The following is a 19,917-nucleotide window of genomic DNA, read 5'->3' on the forward strand; positions in this document are numbered from 1 at the left end:
AGGTGAATAATTTTTTTCTATTATTCATACTCAATATTAACTGTGTAACAGTAGCCAATGTCATTTATATCCTGAAGACTTAGTGTACTATCCTTTGATTATTACGGAAATAGTTGTTTTTTCCAAACAACATCTTAACAAGTATCTGTGAGATAATTCATCATCATTTAAGAAATATCTAGATTTTCTGCATATTGAATCCGTTCCCTAAATATCAGCTTACAATGAAGTATATTTTTAAATGAAATGGTCTTCACAAATCATACTTTCTTGATAGTTACTATGTCCTCGTTGGTGAGTTCATATTTGTGTTTGTAGAAACGGATTGATTTTATCACCCGGATTACATGTTCATTTCTTTATATTGTGTACAAGACTAAGAGTATACTTCATTGACAAACAGATCAAATTAGAACTGACATTACTAAAAAATGAACTAGTGTTGGTTAGTTGCTTGCCTCTAGGCTAATATTATATTTCTATACGAAAACTGAAACCTGTGAAGTCTACCAAGTTGAACACGGCAACAACGAACTACTGATTATACTGAAAAATCATCACGTCATATTGTGAATTTAAATCATAATAATACCTAAATGACAATAAAATAGTAATGTTTCGGAGTTGGTGCTTCATTAAAACGAGCTTGTATTATACTGTAGTATTCAGAACTGAAACACGATTCTTACGTACTTTCTAGTTTTTTGATGGAACAAAAATACTTGACTGAAGCCAATGAATAAGTGGGTCTAAGTAAATCATGTATCCAATACCTAAGCGAAATACGAACTAAAAATCTTCACAAGCATTATAAGCAAAGATGGACAGTGGCTAGCAGTGGAATCCAAGACGCTCGTTTCGTCCTATATAGGACGCGTCAGCTGGATGTACCTGCAACTCAGAGTTGATGTTCACTCTGGAACTCGAACCCAGTACCGTTTGCTTCAAACGCCATCGCGTTATCCACTCAGCTACTGAGTTCTGATAGCCACGTTTAACAGAATAAATTATTTTCCGAAAGTTTCTCACCTATATTGAAAACTGTACCTCCATCTATTAATTTACGTATCGACTGTTGCAAATATTTGATCAGATTACTTTTGAATAAGTATGTTTAGAAATTTTCACTAATTTATATTCATCTTCGTTTTTGTTGTTCACATTGGTTAAAAAATAAACCTAGGTCATTCGATGCATCACCCGATCCCTGTTAATCTTCTACCAGACCATGTTGCACGACTTTCGGCTGCAGACAATTTATTATTTTCACAAGAATATGAATCTATTGAAACTGAACAACAGTTCACATGGGAAAATTCTAATCTTGATATGAATAAACCTAAAAATCGTTATGCTAATGTAATTGCTTATGATCATTCCAGAGTTGTTTTACAATCGATCGATTGTGTTCCCGGTTCCGATTATATCAATGCAAATTATATCGATGGTTACAGACGGATGAATGCTTATATTGCTACTCAGGTAGGTCAATCTGATAAGCTGATATAAATAGATGTTTTTTCTGAAAGATTAAATTTGTAATGACTTACACCAACCAATCTTCTATACATAAAACCTAAGCGTATTTGTCTTGCCTAATCTTTTTCTAAAAGTTCTGACGAAGTGATGCTTGATCACGTCGTGCTAGTCAATGCTGTATAGTATTCAGACAAAGATATTGTTCGTACAGTAATCAAGCATATTGTTAAAAACCTCTTCTTGACTTCAATTTTTGAATAATTCAAATGAATAATATAATATAAATATGATATTGTAGTTACTTACTTACGCCTGTTACCCCTTGTGAAAGAGCATAGGCCGCCCACCAGGATTCTCCATCGAACTCTGTTTGAAGTTAATTTGCATAATAATGACTGTTTTGGACACTATACAAAACCATCTAGTAAAGTCAAGCAGTAGACATGAACAATAAAGTACATTGATGGATGTGTAAGACATAGTTTTAATAATTATTCTCGTAGTAGAAGTACAACATTTCGATTTTATCATCACTAGTTAATTTTAAAAACTTGAATCTGATGTTGAATATAAATGCGAACCACCCATAAAGAATTATACATATAGATATATTCATATGTATGTATTCATGAATATAAATAATCATAAATGGACTAATCTTATTAGTAACAAACCCTTGCATGTACCTACTTTGGCCTAATAACATTTCACTGTAATAACCATAAATCTTATAAATTTATAGTTGTAACAAACTATGTGTATAACCAATGCAAATAATAAAAACAGATTTGAGATAACGCTTGTTTAAACCCCCATAGTACAACAAAGAACAGAAGACCACTATATTTAACTAATATAAATTACCAGGTCATTTATATGTTAAAGCATATCTGGTTATTGGTTTCTCTAGATTAGCTTATATTTACTGTAAACACTATTATGTTACATTGTACTTTTTTAGTTTCATCCCCTCTCATTTTAATTGTGTTCGTTTTTTGTTTAACACTGAAGGGTCCTACCCCCGAAACATTTTCCGATTTTTGGCGTATGATATGGGAACAACGTGTATCAATTATTGTAATGATGACTAGATTAGAAGAACGTTCTCGTGTTAAATGTGATCAGTATTGGCCATCACGTGGACCAGAATCATTTGCAAGTGGCCTCTTATTGGTTAAACCTGTTGATACCATTGAACTAGCCTATTATACAATACGTACATTTCATTTAACAGCTCGTGGAATCGAAGATGAATGTAGAGAAGTTAAACACTTCCAATTTACTGGGTGGCCAGATCATGGTGTTCCTGAATATCCTATACCATTATTATTATTTATTCGACGTGTTCGAGCTACACTGACACCGAATACAAATAATATGTTTCAATCCAATCATAATGTGGAACAAGCACCAATTGTTGTTCATTGTTCCGCTGGTGTAGGAAGAACAGGTTAGTTGGTATTGAGATGTATAGAATCACTAATTTTTCAATAGTTCGGGGACTCCCCTACTATGGGAAAAACAATTCATTAAACTATAACTAAACTCCTCTCAATTAGGATTCAAATGCACAAGACATACTTATATGATCAAATATATCCATATACTTTTCTCATCCGAAGATAAGAAAACATTACGCTTGATTAACAATTCCAATATGGAATAAAACTGTTTCTTTCTTAAACTGCTAAAATAATCTTTTTAACAAACCTTAATCATGATTAGTTTCTGAATAAGCGACACGATTCATTACGTAAATAAATAAGCAAACTCTGTACAGGATCTGGATAGGGAACAGAAACTCTCTCTCTCTCTCTCTCTCTCTATATATATATATATATATATCACTTCAGAATAAGGGGATTTTTCTTTGCGCTTATTATCTTCAATACAATTAAATGAAGAGTAATTATGTTAGGAAATGTGTATTCTCAAAAAAGAAGCCTAAGCATTGTACTCTAAATGAAAATAAGGAATTTGAAGGTTTATCTATATTCATTGTAATTTATTACATTCAGTATACGGAAGCCTAAAAAAATTTATATGTATCTAATGATCTGCTTAATCTCACGGGATATCAAGATGATAATAAAAAATAATCATAGTAACAATAATAATGATAATAATAACAAAAACAGACATAAAGTTTTGTGAATTCTGTCAGCATAGTACAGAAAAAAACACACCTACATATACTTATATATATACACTTACAAGAACAGAGAAGCCAATAGGAGTATGGGAAAAATATGGTTTATGTAATGGGATTATTGATCGACTACAGTTTATACTCTTATTCCTACCATCTTAGTTTCCTACTTTCTTTCTCTCGTTTTTTTTTCTTGTTTGGATAACTCATTATCTAACTGGTTTAGATTTTTCTACATAACGTTTAGACAGTCATTTCTGAGGTGTTAAAAATATAACTTTTCCAAGTATTTGAATGTATAATCGTTCTCTATAATGTCATCATCAGACTCTGAGGCTATGATATACTTATTGTACCACAATGCTAAAAATACAGTATTTATAAGTGAATTAGGTAATATTGTACATTAAAATAATGAACTTTTGCATTGGTCTTACTTGCGTACATTAGGACAGTCATCTCACAAAATTCACGAGACTGTAATGAACGAAATGTAAAAGTATTTAATGACTTGTTCAACAATGATCGGGTCTATGAAAGATGAAATTCTGTTTTTTCTTGAGGTTCATAAATCCTTTAAAGGTTTTAAATAAAAATTCTATCAATCAGAAGACAAAAATCTGGAATAACAACCTTAGAGAAACCCTCTATAGGCATTAACTAAATGAGTATTTATTTGGTGACTTAAATGAGAGTTCATTGTACTTAGTAGACAACATGAATCAATGAGTAGCTGGGTTTTCTGGCCTAGTTACCTAGGAAACCGAAATATAATAATTTTATGGGCGTCGAAACTGAACAAATGATGAAGTTGCACATTTCAGCATTGCCTACATCTGTTGATTCTGAAAATAAATTATTCTTTTACACGATAATTTATAAACCATCACAGAAGGACTGAGAGAACGATTTACTGACTAATAACACTGTATAAAGACAATCGTAACAAACACCTTAATAGTTATTATCAACATTAAGCGATTGTACTATTTGATACTGTAGCTAGCACTGAAATCGAAGATGAAAATTTTGACAAATTTCAGACTAGATATACCTTCATCTCAGTATTAATTTTTATACTAATGCCTGTTATTATACTGTTATATAATTACTTGTCAGTTCTTATATATTCCCCCTGATTCGTGGTTGAAGCAATTCATTTCTTTATCACGATTATTCTTACAAACCGTGAATTGTTAAAGATGACCTGCTGTATAATTTAATGAACAAATCACCCGTCATATATATTATCTTAAATGATAAGAATCATATCTTTCATACCAATAATATAAATGTTATAAGCACCCATAAACATTACATATTTCATGCCTACATTTTGTATATATTATGATAAACCTTCAAAGCTGCTACTCAAGACTCATTTTACTAAGCAAAAAGCAACAGTACCGATATCCTAAGACTATGCCATAAAATATTTGAAGCACCAAGGAAATTTGTTACCCTTTTGTTATCCTTCTTCCCGATATTTCGTGAATAGACAAGTTATATATTGATAAAAGTGTTGAAGTTAACTGACAATAGTTGCTATGTATACATATTTATATATGAATTTCTGATAAGATGGTGGTTGAAGGTGATCAACAGGAAACCTCGGACCCGGGTTTCGTGCTACTTGGAACTCGTCAGCAAGGTGTACCTTTAATCTTGAGGGAAGTGGTGCCCCCTGTGTCTGATGCTCCCAGTGTCCAGCCACCTAGACTAGTGGCCACATTGCAACTTGATCGATAGCATTCGATCAGCACTAAGAAGGACTTGATACGCATGGCATTGATCACCACCCAGTGATCAATCAATTGTGATATATGAATTTGTCTTTATCACATTGTAAAATACTACGTTTAGTTAATTTAAAACCTATTATTCATTCAATATTACATAATTTCTTCTACAATATCCTTTCTAATTAGGTGCATTCATTGTAATTGATATTATGCTAGAAAGATTGAAATATGAAAAAACTGTAGATATTTATGGTTGTGTTAAAGCATTACGTAAACAACGTAATTTTATGGTTCAAACAGAAGATCAATACATTTTCATACATTCAGCTCTGTTAGAAGTAATTGACGCTGGTAATACTGAAGTACCAGCTAGAAATCTATCTGCTCATATTAAAAAATTACGTATGTTAGATGCAACTGGTGGATCAGGTATGGAATTAGAATTTAAAGTAAGTTCATCTTTTTAGAAAATTAATTATTTAAAGTTTAACTTATATGAAGATATGTTACATCATCTATTGGATTTAGCTCGAAAACAACCAAAATCCAAATAACAAATGAAAAATGTTTGATTTCAGCTTTTGTCTCTATACCATTCAGCATCCAATACTTGTCAAGTGGTCGAACTTGGAAACTTCAAGAGTAGTGTAGTGTGCGCTACTTATATCCATCTAAGTAGTATATGACGATGGTCAGGCATAGAATGTATTTCAGTAGAAGGTTAATAAGGAAAGAACGGAAACAAAGCGCAATTGGTGTGAAAATACATGGACAATAATAATCAGAGACGATAAACTGATATTTACAGAAGGGATAGACAAGACTGAGACAATTGATTAATAATTTGCAAATTAACTGTTTACTGTATGGTTGTCAAATTGTAGTGAGATAGTCTGTGATTTTGTACTAAATGATATTCGGTTGTCCCTACCCGTGTTCTATTCACTACCATAGCAATGAATGTCTCACCTTTAAACAAATTAACTCAAATATTTCTGCCTTCAGATTACACAATCCACATGTACCTGCTGTTGATAATCTTACTAGTATTACGAAATTTATGGTTAGTTTATGGTGATACTTATGAATAATAACGAGGTTTGAGAGGAAGCGTTGATTAACACTCAAAATGATGGACATTCGATTGACACTCAAATACATTTTCACTTGACCACTAATTAATGCAGCCATCCGCTGGTGTATATAACTAAAAGCTACTTACTCGTTCATTAGATAATGCCACTCATTATTTCTGAACAGTTATTCTTTATCAGATTATAGGTTACTATTTAACCTTAGTATCCTAAAAACGCTCTAATGCATAATTCACTCTCCTTCTGTATAAATATATATCAGTTATTCTCAAACCACATAGTATATCCAAATTCAATCATATGAAACAATTAAATATAAAGTATGAATACAATTATGGACAAACATTTCTTAGAATATACTACTTAAATATTTCATTAATTAGTTATTTATAAAATGATGTATACTTTTAAAATCCAACTACTTAATTACTATCAGAAAGGGTTTTGTGGAGATTTTAGCAATTTAGTAATTTAGTTGAAACCATGAATCCATTGAAGCTAGACCATCATGCAAAACCTGGAGGCACTGGAAGGACATTTCGTCCTATTGTTGGACTCCTCAGCAGTGCGTATCCACGATCCCGCCTCGCGAGATGCGAACCCGGGACTTATCAGTCTCACGCGCGAGCGTTTAACCTCTAGACCACTGATCCGGCATCCAACGGTGTTAATGTCTAACTTCAACCAATCCATGAAATTAATTACTCGTTGTAATATTTAACCTTGAACAATACTAGACTGTCAACACAAAAGTGATTTATACAAGAATACTGACTGATAGAATGTACAGATTATTTTGTCAAGAATGTAGATAGTCAACAATATCAGGATAACCAAATTTCGCCAAATAACTTTATTGCTCAATATATATAAATTATGTCACATAATCATTTGGATTTACTTTCAAAGAAGCTATTTCAAATAAAACAATCCGTTCATTGAATAGTTTTGTCCTCATCTTTTAGCCTAAAAATAGTTTTAAAAGAAATTGAAGTCTTTCATCCAATTGCTTATCAAAGAAATCTCTTATGTAATTACCATTCTGAGTATCCATAAATATATTGTTTTCTGAAGCGTTTTAGGAAAATACGTTTATAATCAGAAAAGGGTTTTGTGGAGATTTCAGTCTTTTCGTAGTTGAAAGCATGAGTCAATTGACTAGTAGGTCCTGGGTTCGAATCTCGTGAGCCGGGATCGTGGATGCGCACTGCTGAGGAGTCCCACAATAGGACGAAACGGCCGTCTAATGTTTCCAGGTTATCCTTGATGGTCTAGCTTCAATTGATTCATGCTTTCAACTATGAAAATACGTTTAATATGTAAGCGATATTCTTCATTATATTGACAAACATCTAAATGGACAAATCATTAAATAGTTTACTGAATTTCAGGCAATCTTACTACTGATTATGAGCTAGAGAGTATGGGAAAAATCATTTATCTATCAAAGTTCTCAAAATATCTTATTCAAGATTAAAATTTTTTCTCTATATGTAAATATTCGTACGAAATCACAGTGGGTGGTAGAATTTTACTAAGAAATTTTGACTGGGTTTAGTTTCGAAGTTAACCTATGCACGAAATGTTTGAGGGAATGATCTGTTAAATTCAATGAATGAGGTCATTTCAATCAATATTTGTCATTACTAACTTCATCTTATTGCATAGTACAAAGTCGAAATTACAGTTTCGTGAATTTTCAACATTTTTATACTAAAGCAATATTATAGTCAAACAAATATAGCTCAACTAGGTGTGGTAAAAAAACGAAGCGGTAAAACTAACCTTGTGGGTGTAGCATTTGTTTACAAATCAGATAAACAATGAATGAATTTGTTGTCGACTGAGGTCGCTGAAAAGATTTTATAATGATGCATTTGAAGTTCATTGGTAAATCATTTTAAATACAACATGTACTATAAAACGTTCCCTAAGTGACTTTGAAACATTCATAATAAGTGAATTTTTCCTTATTACATTCATAACTTAGCAAGTTTACATTTCTATAATTAAGTATTATTCACGGATCAATTTTTAAGAAAAAACGGATATTTTTGGTCATACTGTCTTCTAGCCAGTGTACAACTTTGAATTTCAACTAATGATTTGTTTGACTACAAATGCTTTTAGAGATGAACCGGCTTACTGGTCATCTTCAATATGGATTACAAAGGTCGTCAGTTTAATACAGTATAATGCTATAAATGTAAATTGCTAAAAATTCCTAAATTTAATTGAAATACTACCTCTGAACATCCAATACTATCTTAGCTGGTATCAGTTTCTAAATCAGGTCAACTTCATATTACTAAGCATACATTATTTAAAATTGCTGGATCATTCAATACTGATTCAGGTCATGTTTGTCTGGTGCTTTAGTACTAGTCATCTCTAGTCACTCAAACTATTGGGTGCATTAAAACTTTATCAACAAAATCCGATCAACTAGAAAAGATAAGATAAACATAAATTATTCACTTCTAAGTAATCAACTAATTTTACATATCTCAATCCCATAACAGGTCAGTAGCAGTCTGAGTAACTCAGATGTAGCACCTCAGACTGTGAAGTTGCATGATATAGGTTTAAATATCACAGAGAAAAATAATCTCACTAAGGAAAGTGATGTGTGGGCGAGAATGATAGTGATTGATTGTTTTGCTGAGTCAGACATGTAGATAGTGTGACAGGTGTTATATGTATTATATATTCCCCTATCCTTATTATTATTGATTGACTGTCCTTGTTGTTGGATTGTGTCGGATTTCAGTGTGGAAATATATTGACATTTTGGTCAGGCTAATCTCGTGTTCTTGATTTGAGTTTAAGTCCTGTAGAGTAGACACTAGATGCGAATCTAGTGTAGATATTCGTTTAAGGTAAATTAATGTCCCACATACGTGTAAAAAGTGAAATGACTGTTATAACAAGAAACCCTAGCGTTATAACAAGTATCCTAGCGTTTATAACAGAAAGAAATACACTTAGTTGACGAACACCAACTAGTATACAACCCAAGTCCAAAGTTTCATCCTAACTACATCCAGCCACATAACATAATCTCCATGTCTTTCAAATAAGCAAACTGACAATAATAAAAATTAATAGTTTTGTCAACTATTGTGAGCAGCAACAATATTATGACCTAATTCTAATTGTCTTGGAAATAAATCTATTCAATCAAATAGTTGTTTTGAATACATATGTAGATAATAAATTTTTGTATCTCCAATATAAAAGTTATTTAACATAAAAATATTTACTTAAATATTTATTTAGTAGAACTATTCATTTAACTGAAAATAAACACGAAATTGGGAAATATATTTCCTTCACGAATTGTATATTGTGATAATGAAATAGAGGGGTGAGGGAAAAGCAGTTTACTATTGATAAATGGATTCAATGAAAAAAAAAAACAGAATGATGTAACTTGGCAAAAGAAACAAAAAACATTTTAATTTCATTATCCTTATTACTTACAACGGGTATAGTAGGGTATAATGTTTGTTCACAGAAAAACGATATTATGTTCTTGAGTTAAAATGAAACAAAAGTTTTATACTTTGAGGGTTGTCGATGAAATGCTGTCATATTAAATAAACTTTAAATACAACATTTTAAACAAACAAAGTAGGGTAAGACGTTGTTTATTATAACTAAACAATCCTACTATCATAAGAAAAGTTGAATGATTGCTTTTAGTTGAATTTGAGATGCATGTTTCGTCCCATTTAGGACTCGTCAGATGGATGATGTTCATTTTGAGACTTGAATCTCGCACCGTTCGCTTCAGACGCCATTCCATTATATACTTAGCTACTGAGTCCTGATAGCCACTAGATTGTGCAGTGGATTGAAGTTTATATTTATTTCTCTATTGGTTGTTTGAATCTTTTCATTAATGTTTAGGACTGCAATTGATCAGCCTGTTTCTTGCATGTGTAAGTCTTGGGTGGATTGCCTCGATATTTCCTTAAGTGACAAGGATTATAAACAGAGGTTGATGTTGCCTAGCAGGGAAATTTGAGTCGTGTCCGGAAGTGAACATCAACTTTGGGATGCAAGTAAATCCAGCTGATGAATAGCAAGTCGGACGAACCGCGCGTCCTGTATTCGATTGTTAGCCACCATACAACTCTTCTTATAATGCATATGACTTGGTAGTAATATCAAGACACTCCAAACAAGATGCACATATGCTGATCATTTGCAGTCCTAAACATAAATGGGAACATTTGAAAGACCATTGAAATTGTTATATTCAAGTGATAAACAATTGATGAACTGGAGTATATATCTACTTTCAATGAATTTTAAGTAGTACAAATCTATAAACAAATACTATCAAAATCTGTGAGAGCTGAATTGATGTCACCCCATATCTCTACTCTTTCTGATAGTCATATATATATATATATATATATATATATATATATATATATATATACATATCAATTTTGTCATGAAGTTTGAATTGTTTCTTGTTACCAATACTCTTACTTCAGAAATTGGCACAGTTTCGATTACCACATGCGAAATACACTTCAGCACAACAGGGTTGTAATAAGAATAAAAATCGTCTATTGAATATATTACCATATGAATCTACTCGTGTCCCACTACAACCTATACGTGGTGTTGAAGGATCTGACTACATAAATGCTAATTTTGTGGATAGTTATCGTGATCGAAAAGCATATATTGCAACTCAAGCTCCAATGGCGAAAACAGTGGAAGATTTCTGGAGAATGATTTGGGAATTGAATTCTAATATTGTTGTAATGTTGACTAATCTGAATGAACGAGGTCGAGTAAGTTGTTGTTACTTTTTAATCGCATATTAGTTTAGAGTCCATTGGTTGGAAAGTAATCCATTCGTATTATTATATTTCAAGAAGTATTATTCACCTAAAATAATCATTACTCTATTATACTCATTGTTACTCGCTACAAGTTCTACAAATACTCATTAGCTAGCCAGAATAACAGTTCTTTCGAGCATTTATGTATTCCTACTCAAGTAACCAAGACGTATTCCAGTGTACAGCGCTATGCATATCGAATACATTTAATACCATTTAAGAACACTTAAACTGGTTATAACTAGTAACATAGTGAAAATGAACTACTCATTTACTTATAGAATGTCTGAAATCCAGTTCTTAGTGTATCGTGTTTGCTGGTTTATGTAAGCTACCTACATGGTTTTGACTGTTCGCAGTCGTAATCAAGAGAAGTTGCATTAGAAATGATTTTGGTTGCTAATAATCTAACACGAGACTAGTCATTGTCGCTTGTATATGAATTCACTCCAAAAAAATAATCTTTAATATATCATCGTAAATCAGATAATCAGTTGTATTATGAATAGTCTATCTCGATGTATCTTGATTTCTAATAAGTAAAATGAAAGTTGCTGTTTAACAAGTGCGTTTTACTTCAACTTTTACTGGTAAATGGTCTGATTGCTGTCTGCTTATTCTGTAGTGTAAATTGTAAGGACTAGCAAATTTGTAAGTCATACAAAAATGATGACAGCCAGTTAGTTCCACTTATTATTAATGATACTATAGTCAGGTAATTAACCATATTTATTGGTAGTTCATACCAACAGTCAATTCCACAGCCTAAATTACTAACAGATCTTAACTCGACCACCATTTGGAAGCACTGAACGGCAATTTCATCCTAGTATGGGACTCCAGCAACGTACATTCACGACTACGCATCTCAGCATCAAACTCAGAACCTTTGGTCTTATATCCAAGTTTTTTGAAGTAGATAAGTTATTATGTAAAACATCAATAACGTGAAATTATGCATTTTCATATTACAGGAATGCTGTTATCCTTACTGGCCAACAGAGAGATCATCTAGATATCAGTATTATGTTGTTGATCCTATGGTTGAATATAATATGCCAAATTACACACTGAGAGAATTTAAGTTAACAGATGCACGTGATGGTCAAGCACGTACGCTTCGCCAATTTCAGTTTACAGATTGGCCTGAGCATGGTGTACCTGAGAGTTGTGAAGCATTTATTGATTTCCTTGGACAAGTACATAAAACCAAAGAACAATTTGGACAAGATGGTCCAATTACTATACACTGCAGGTAAATTGATTAAAATGATTTTTTATGCCTGATTTGTTAAATAAAATGTGTGACCAACTGGATGTAGATAATAAACCCATGTTTAAAATATCGGACAAGGGTTTTTTCTAAATGAAGCATACGATTTTTCGAATCCTGGTGTGGTACTTCAATTAATGTATTTCAAGTTTCACTGTAACATTGAACTATTAGAAAAATATGTTCATGAAGCGACAACCTGTTGTCAGCCAGCTCGGTCGAATAGATTTCAAGCTATACTTCTTAACAAATGAAGTAGACTATAGTAGTCAATAGTCCGAAAGCGACTGATTCAAAATAAACAATGATAGGTTCTTAGTTTATCAACGACACATGGATGTAATCATCTTACACAGTTTTCAATTTGTCGCTTCTGAATATGCATCCACGTGCCAACGAAATCTCTGTTGAATAGTTTTATGAGTTTAAAATCCAAGTGTGAATTTCTCTTTGTTAAGAGGTCCTGGATATTGAAATATAATGATTGTTTAAGGAAAGAACAAATTAATGGTTGATAATGTAAAGCATCTTCAGTAGTTTCAAAGAAAACTTATTAGACTAAAGCTAATTCAAAATTATTTAATATTTTACCTGGTCTAATTGGAACATACAAAGTTGAACAAATATACGGCGATCGTAGTATAGTAATGAACAAAATAAATTAGATATCAAGATAAAATTGCCTAGAGGTCTAAAATATTGAAATTGGGATTTTCAAAAAAACATTAGTTATGATGAACACTACTGGCTACAAACAGTTTTTTTTAGACTGTTGTTTATTATGGCTTACATCATGGACTGATCTTATTTCGGCAACCACTAAAAACCAAGAAGAACTGGATATCTGTTTCGTCCTTAAGTATAAAACTCTATAAAATCACAAACTGATTAGAGTTAGACATGCAAACCACTGGGCTCCTATTTGATCGTGTAAAGAATAGGTAGACCTAAAGGTTTCAGGTTAGATCCCAGATGGAGTTATGAAAACACATTAATGAGGAGCTGTCCAGTGCTCCGTGATTTTTATGTAAACTACTATATAAAGTAATTATTTAATATTTTGTGGATGAGTGAATTAGTTGATTGTTGTTCGTCAGTAATATACAGTGTACACAACATTAGGATACAAAAAGTGTGCCATGAATTTGCACAAGCTAACTAAAAAGTAAACATCTGAACTAATCTTAGTTATCTATACGTTAAAGTGTTTGGTATGATTTATTAAAGCTTTCGGTATGATAACATACTACCATTGGTGAGTTACTAACTCACAACAGACCCGGTTGAACTCTACTGGTCGTGGATGCGCACTGCTGAGGAGTTCCAGAGTAGGAAGAAACGGCCGTTCAGTGCTTTCAGGTTTTCTATGGTGGTCTAGCTTCAGTTAACTCAACTGACTATTGAAATATATTTTCACATTGATCATAATTGGAGCTAACGTTTATTAGTACTGTGGTGCATGCTACTTATGCTGACACAAAAAAAGTTTACCTTTAGACATACTACATAAAGAGGCTGCATGCTTTTGGGATTACTCGCCATTTACTCTTACAATTTGTAAATTCCTGCATATTACCTATTATTCTATATTGTTCTCCATTATTCTTTCCTGGGCTTTTGAGAAAAGACTTTGCTGTTTTGCGGTTTGCAAGGTATGTGGTGAATCTTTTGAAGTCATTATTAATATGCTTGTGGATAGACATCTTAAGTCTTGCAAACTCTTGGCAGGTGTTATCTTATCAGATACTATCCATCCGCTTCATTCATATCTTTCTCCTTGTATATCTTCTGGTAGAACGAGACGTAAATACATTAAAATCCATACACGCAAGCAAGTCTATAAAAGTTCTGTTAATACCTTACTTAGCAAATTTACTTTGTGACGAACAGGCTGTTAGAGTTGACCTAGTAAATAACCTGTATTCTTAAGCATGTTTCAAATTTGATAATTTGTATAAACTCAGTTTTTCTTAAACCTTTTTCATTCCTTTTCCGTTTTTTTTTGTTTGTTTTTCTTGGTTTTTTTTGTGTTTTTTTTTTGGTAAAAAAACCTGTTGAAATAACTCGTGCTGAAAATTCTATATTGTACCAGATTATAATATTGAATAAAGCCATTAATAATAATAAAAATAAGATAATTATTATGTAGCATCAATCGGAAATGGAATACCTGACAGCAGAAGATTTCAATAAAGATAACAAGAAGGAAATCAGAGAACAATCAAAACAACAACAGCATTAAAGGAATAATGGAGTGTGTAAAGAACAACGAAAAGAAAACGTGCAAATGATATATTTAATGTATGATTTTCACATTTTATTAAGCCACTGTGTGATTTAGCGTTAAATAACAAATCGGTTACCTTCCACAATATAAAATATCTCTGTCCTGTAAGTTTACCATTTATTGTTATACATTAATAAATCTTGTTTAGTAGATCCGTAAGAATGTTAAAAGCTTTTATCATAAATGATTCGAGGATATTTTTTTTATTTTAGTGCTGGAGTTGGTAGAACAGGTGTATTTCTAGCTTTATCCATTGTTCTTGAAAGAATGAGACATGAAGGAATTGTAGATATGTTTCAAACTATACGAATGCTTCGAACACAACGACCTGGTATGGTTCAAACTGAAGATCAATATCAATTTTGTTATAATGCAGTTTTAGAATATCTTTCATCATTTGATCATTATTCAGTATAATTGTTGACAGATGTCAACATTATTAATTGGATAAATAGATGAAATGAGTTATTTCGTAAGGAATCAAAATGAATTGCCCTCTTCATAACAATCTAAACTAGTCAATATTACTTCCTAACCTACTATTTACCTTCTATTACTAAGAAGTTATCTGTTGTATTTTATGCTTCCAGTTTTTTAATGTTCACTGAACCTTTAATTCTGTACATTGTATTACTACTACTACGACGACGACAACAACACTGTGCTTTTCTTGTGTTTATTAATTATTTACTCGATTTCAACTTGTACGTCTACATGTGTGTATATGTGTTTGTGTACATTAGTCATTTAAAACATGTAACGTAAAAATTTATATCCCGGTTTTATAACCAGTTGACAAAATATACACTGTTTTTTTTCTATTAAACTGCATAATTAATTAGTCGGGGTCTATATATATCAAATTAACAATTAGACACTGGCTGTCCCTATTATTTATTAGGTTCTTTTGAAAAATTTAAAAAAAAATTGTATCATTACTGTGCTTATAATTATGTAAGATTGTTCTTCCATGACTTGTCTACTATTGCATTGTTGTTTATGTTTTCTCCGGATTTTGTGGATCAATTTCTTTTCTCTTCTCTCCTGTATTTTATCTTCTTATTCCTATGCTACTAATTATGATTGCGTAACTTCATCTTTTATGTTTCGCAATAGAATTCTATCATCTCTTACTTTATTCTCTTCTGGTTACTTATATGTGTCATTTAAATAAAAGAAACCATAATGAAATGAAAATTACAATGTAAATGAATTATGTAGATCCACTTTGCGTAAGCACATAAAACTGAACAATATTTGTGATGATGAATGCATGCATATATTGATAGGTATGCATATATTTTTAATGTTATGATAGGGAACGGAACCGTTCCCTATCATAACACCATTATTATTCCTATTTTTTATTCGAAAACTTTTAGTGCGCTTGTAAAGATTTCCATTTATGAATCTTATGTCTACTTATATATATATAAATAGTATTGAATATCATGGGTTGTTGTTTTATGATTATGAAATAATCTGTAAAAGTGTATACCCTCATGCACACACACACACACATCCAAAAAATGTTCAATTACCTTCATACATTAAATAATATCATTATAATTTTATTTGAAAAACCTCAATGTTACTACTCATATTGAAACAATTATTTTAACAACTAAGCTTTACTGATACAATACAATATGTATTCTTAACTGCATTTAGTACCTTTTAAGTAGTTGTTTTCCAAGAACATATTTATGAGGTTTCATATGTGTATAAATGTAAGCTGACAAACCTTTAGCAATGATAACAAGACTTTTAATGAAAACAAATTGAAATGTAGTTATTTTATTTATTCTACTCCCCCCACACACACTTTTTTTCTTTTCTTTATGCAAATTGAATAAGACCGCGTTAACCATAAACTTGTCAAAAATCATAAGAGAACAATACTTATTTAAATAAGTTATGTATCTTTTTATTTCTTCTTATTACAGTCCATATTTACCACAAAATATCAACAATCATGACAACAAACTAATTTAGTTCTATCAAAATGAAATGAATACCATAATCATTATGAGCGAAGATGAATGTTGACTAGCAGTAGAATCCAGGACGTGCCACTAGGTAATACAATAGGGAAAAGTTTTAATTCATTTTTTATTGGTTGTTTGAATCTTCTCAATGATGTTTAGTAAATACATTCATCTGACGAAACCCAACTAGAATGAAACGTGTTTCCTGGATTCCATTGCTTGCCATTATCCAACTCTCCATATAATGCTTGTCAATTAAGGCTATATCGAGGCAATACTCACAGTATGCACAATATACCAATTAGAGACTGACCAGTTGCAGTCCTAAACATCAATAGGAGGATTCAAACTATGAAAACAAGATGAATTCATGAATTAATCTACCACATAATTAAATGAATGAAGATGTGTGTTAATTAGTTTGACAGACCATACAAATAAACAATGTTCCAGTTAAATTCACGTATACATTTCAATGATCAACATAAACTGCCATAAACTAATGAACAGGTTCTGATGTGTCAATAATATTTAATTAAATTTCAGAATCCCAAATAAATCTGAAAAAAGTAGAAATAGATATTAAGATAAACAATGAAACTGAATTCCAATCCAAGTATCTGACATACATATAAGTAAAGGGAAATATTATTGGAACTGGTAAAGGTAAAGTCATCATTCTAAGACACTCATTCATTTTGTCTTTAACAGACTATTCACTTGCATTAAGAGAAAAAAAATGATGGAAATTGTAAATGAACATTTTAAGTTATTAAAGTCACTGTCAGAATATTTCTTGGTTGTTTTTCAGGGCTTGACACATCGTTTATTTTTTTAGAAAACTGGGACAGTGAGAAATCCATCCGTTATTTGGTTAAATAACAGATTTGTTAATATATAGATGATCTCAATGTTAAAGTGTGTCACACGAGATCAGCACAGAAACTTTTAATTACTTTGAACCCATTTGAAATATCAGTCAACATTCGTCATATAAAGGATGAGGTTCCTAAAAAACAATTTATAGTAAAAACGACAGGTAAATGGAAAATCGAGCCAAACGTCTACTCAGAAGTGAATTTTGTTTAAATATATGATTCTTAAAATATTATTCCTGTCTTAGTTTTTACCCAATTTACAAATAGATCATCTCGTGGCTGACATATGGTCAAAAATATTACATTCATGGTTTCCAGATCCTTATCTTATGAGGTCATCCTACCCACTCGTCAATCATCTGCACACAATCAGTACGGAAAATATAAAAATTTGTTTCAAAAACTATCTACGAAATCATACGTAACCCAAACATAAATTAATCTACTGTTAAACGAATGGGTTTTTGTAGGGATATTACTGAAATTTTAAAATGTAAGCAATTGATCATAGACTTCAGAAAATGCATATTCGACATAAAACCACCACAAAAATTACATTGCGTTACTTTTCTAGCGACAAGGTCTGAATTATATTATCTGCGTGTTTATTCATAAATGAATGTGTGTTAAAATTTCGCAACCATTCTAAGCGTCACTCAAGATAAGTGGGATAGTTTCGCTAAAACAAGAAATGCCTCCAAATGTCCTGGCACGGCCGAGGGTGGGGAAAGTCCGCTCTCCCTCTCGAAATGCTCACACATAGCCACGCATATGAAGCCAATATCAGGTAAGTCCTACTCATTGCCTTTATGCGTTAGGGGTGTTATTTACGAAATTAAGAGGACGAAAAAATGATGTCTGGAAGTTTAATCAGGTTGGCGGATATAGAAGATCCACCCAGAGCAGTTGGGAAACCCTTATTCCAAGCCAACGGTACACATGCGTTCCAGGATCCTGAGGGAATAAATGGCATATGAACCAATTATTGGTCACTGGCTACCATGGAATTGCATCTCCTAACGTTACTCCACTGCCTTGTGGATTAGACTTTTACATCAAAGGCTCCGGGTGTGGTCCCCTAAGAAAGCCACCTGCTTCGGTTTGGGCGCACAAGTGGTATTCCAGCTCTACTTAGTAAACATTTGTCAAAAATTCATCACTAATTTTAATGTCAACAGTTTGTGAAAATCTAGGCATAATAACCATTCTCTTTATTTGGTTGACCATTCATGATCAAGAAAGAGGAACTGATTACTTCAACTCACTTTTAAGACAAAACTCAAAATGAATCGAAATAATATTAATCTAAAATATTTACTAAGCATAGAAATCGATCGAAATACCATAAAAAATAATGATAAATAGATTGCATCTTTGAATATCAGAGAATAAATGACTAAACAATTGTTCTCCCAAAACACTTGTAAAGGTTGATCCAGAATGAATAAAACTAAGAAGAAGTGGATAAGAATCAGCTTAATGATTGATATTCTTGTTACACTAATTAAAACCATCACATCATAAATACAGATCCAAATTCAAAATAACTTCGAATATTTAGTCATTTAGGAAACTATCTATGTAAGGTTATGATCTCTGCAAAATGGATATCCATATCTATCATACTAAACTTTAATTAAACCTTACTTTAGTAAGAAAGAATAAAAATAATAATGATCGTTTCACTCAATGCTGTCTGTTTGATTACAGCATAAGCAATATTACCATACTCACCAAACTTGTAAATGTTTTACAGTGGTTCTGAGACAGTATTTATCTAGCATCTATATTTGTTCATAGGACTATTATAGCTCCTACAGGATATCGTTTTGCTATCATACAATATATGTTTCATAAATTCCAATGTAACCCGCACCTTGTTTCCTTAACTATTGGTAGTTCAACTTGAATTTCGAGGTATTTTGCTTCATTATAGATTGGAAGTATTTTAACACTTTGGGAAGCTAACATGTATAAATAAATAATTATAACGAGTGTAAAACATTGAAAACAAATTGTAGTATTTGTACAATAGGATAATGGTTTTCTCAATTGTTTTAATGGACTATTCAGAAATACGTACTTACTAAGTATTTCATAACTAAACATCCCCGTCGCCAGTTGTTATATCGATAGAGTGCGTTCTTTCCCAGTTGGTATAG

At 31.8% G+C, this 19,917-nt stretch overlaps 1 protein-coding gene across 1 annotated transcript in view; it reads left to right on the forward strand.

The window, feature by feature from the left end:
• The window catches only part of Smp_134180 (putative receptor protein tyrosine phosphatase), a gene marked incomplete at both ends in the record, with an annotated part of 55,364 nt that extends 40,058 nt beyond the window's left edge, over nt 1–15,306 (forward strand). Inside the window, 6 exons of the mRNA XM_018800024.1 lie at nt 1,184–1,482; nt 2,491–2,929; nt 5,557–5,819; nt 10,973–11,278; nt 12,304–12,584; nt 15,102–15,306. Of these exons, the coding sequence (XP_018653879.1) occupies nt 1,184–1,482; nt 2,491–2,929; nt 5,557–5,819; nt 10,973–11,278; nt 12,304–12,584; nt 15,102–15,306 (1,793 nt within the window). The remainder of the gene's footprint in view (nt 1–1,183; nt 1,483–2,490; nt 2,930–5,556; nt 5,820–10,972; nt 11,279–12,303; nt 12,585–15,101) is intronic.
• Between the last annotated feature and the right edge of the window lie 4,611 nt (nt 15,307–19,917).

Source organism: Schistosoma mansoni, chromosome W (genome assembly GCF_000237925.1).
Source record: "Schistosoma mansoni strain Puerto Rico chromosome W, complete genome".
NCBI classification, from domain to species: domain Eukaryota; kingdom Metazoa; phylum Platyhelminthes; class Trematoda; order Strigeidida; family Schistosomatidae; genus Schistosoma; species Schistosoma mansoni.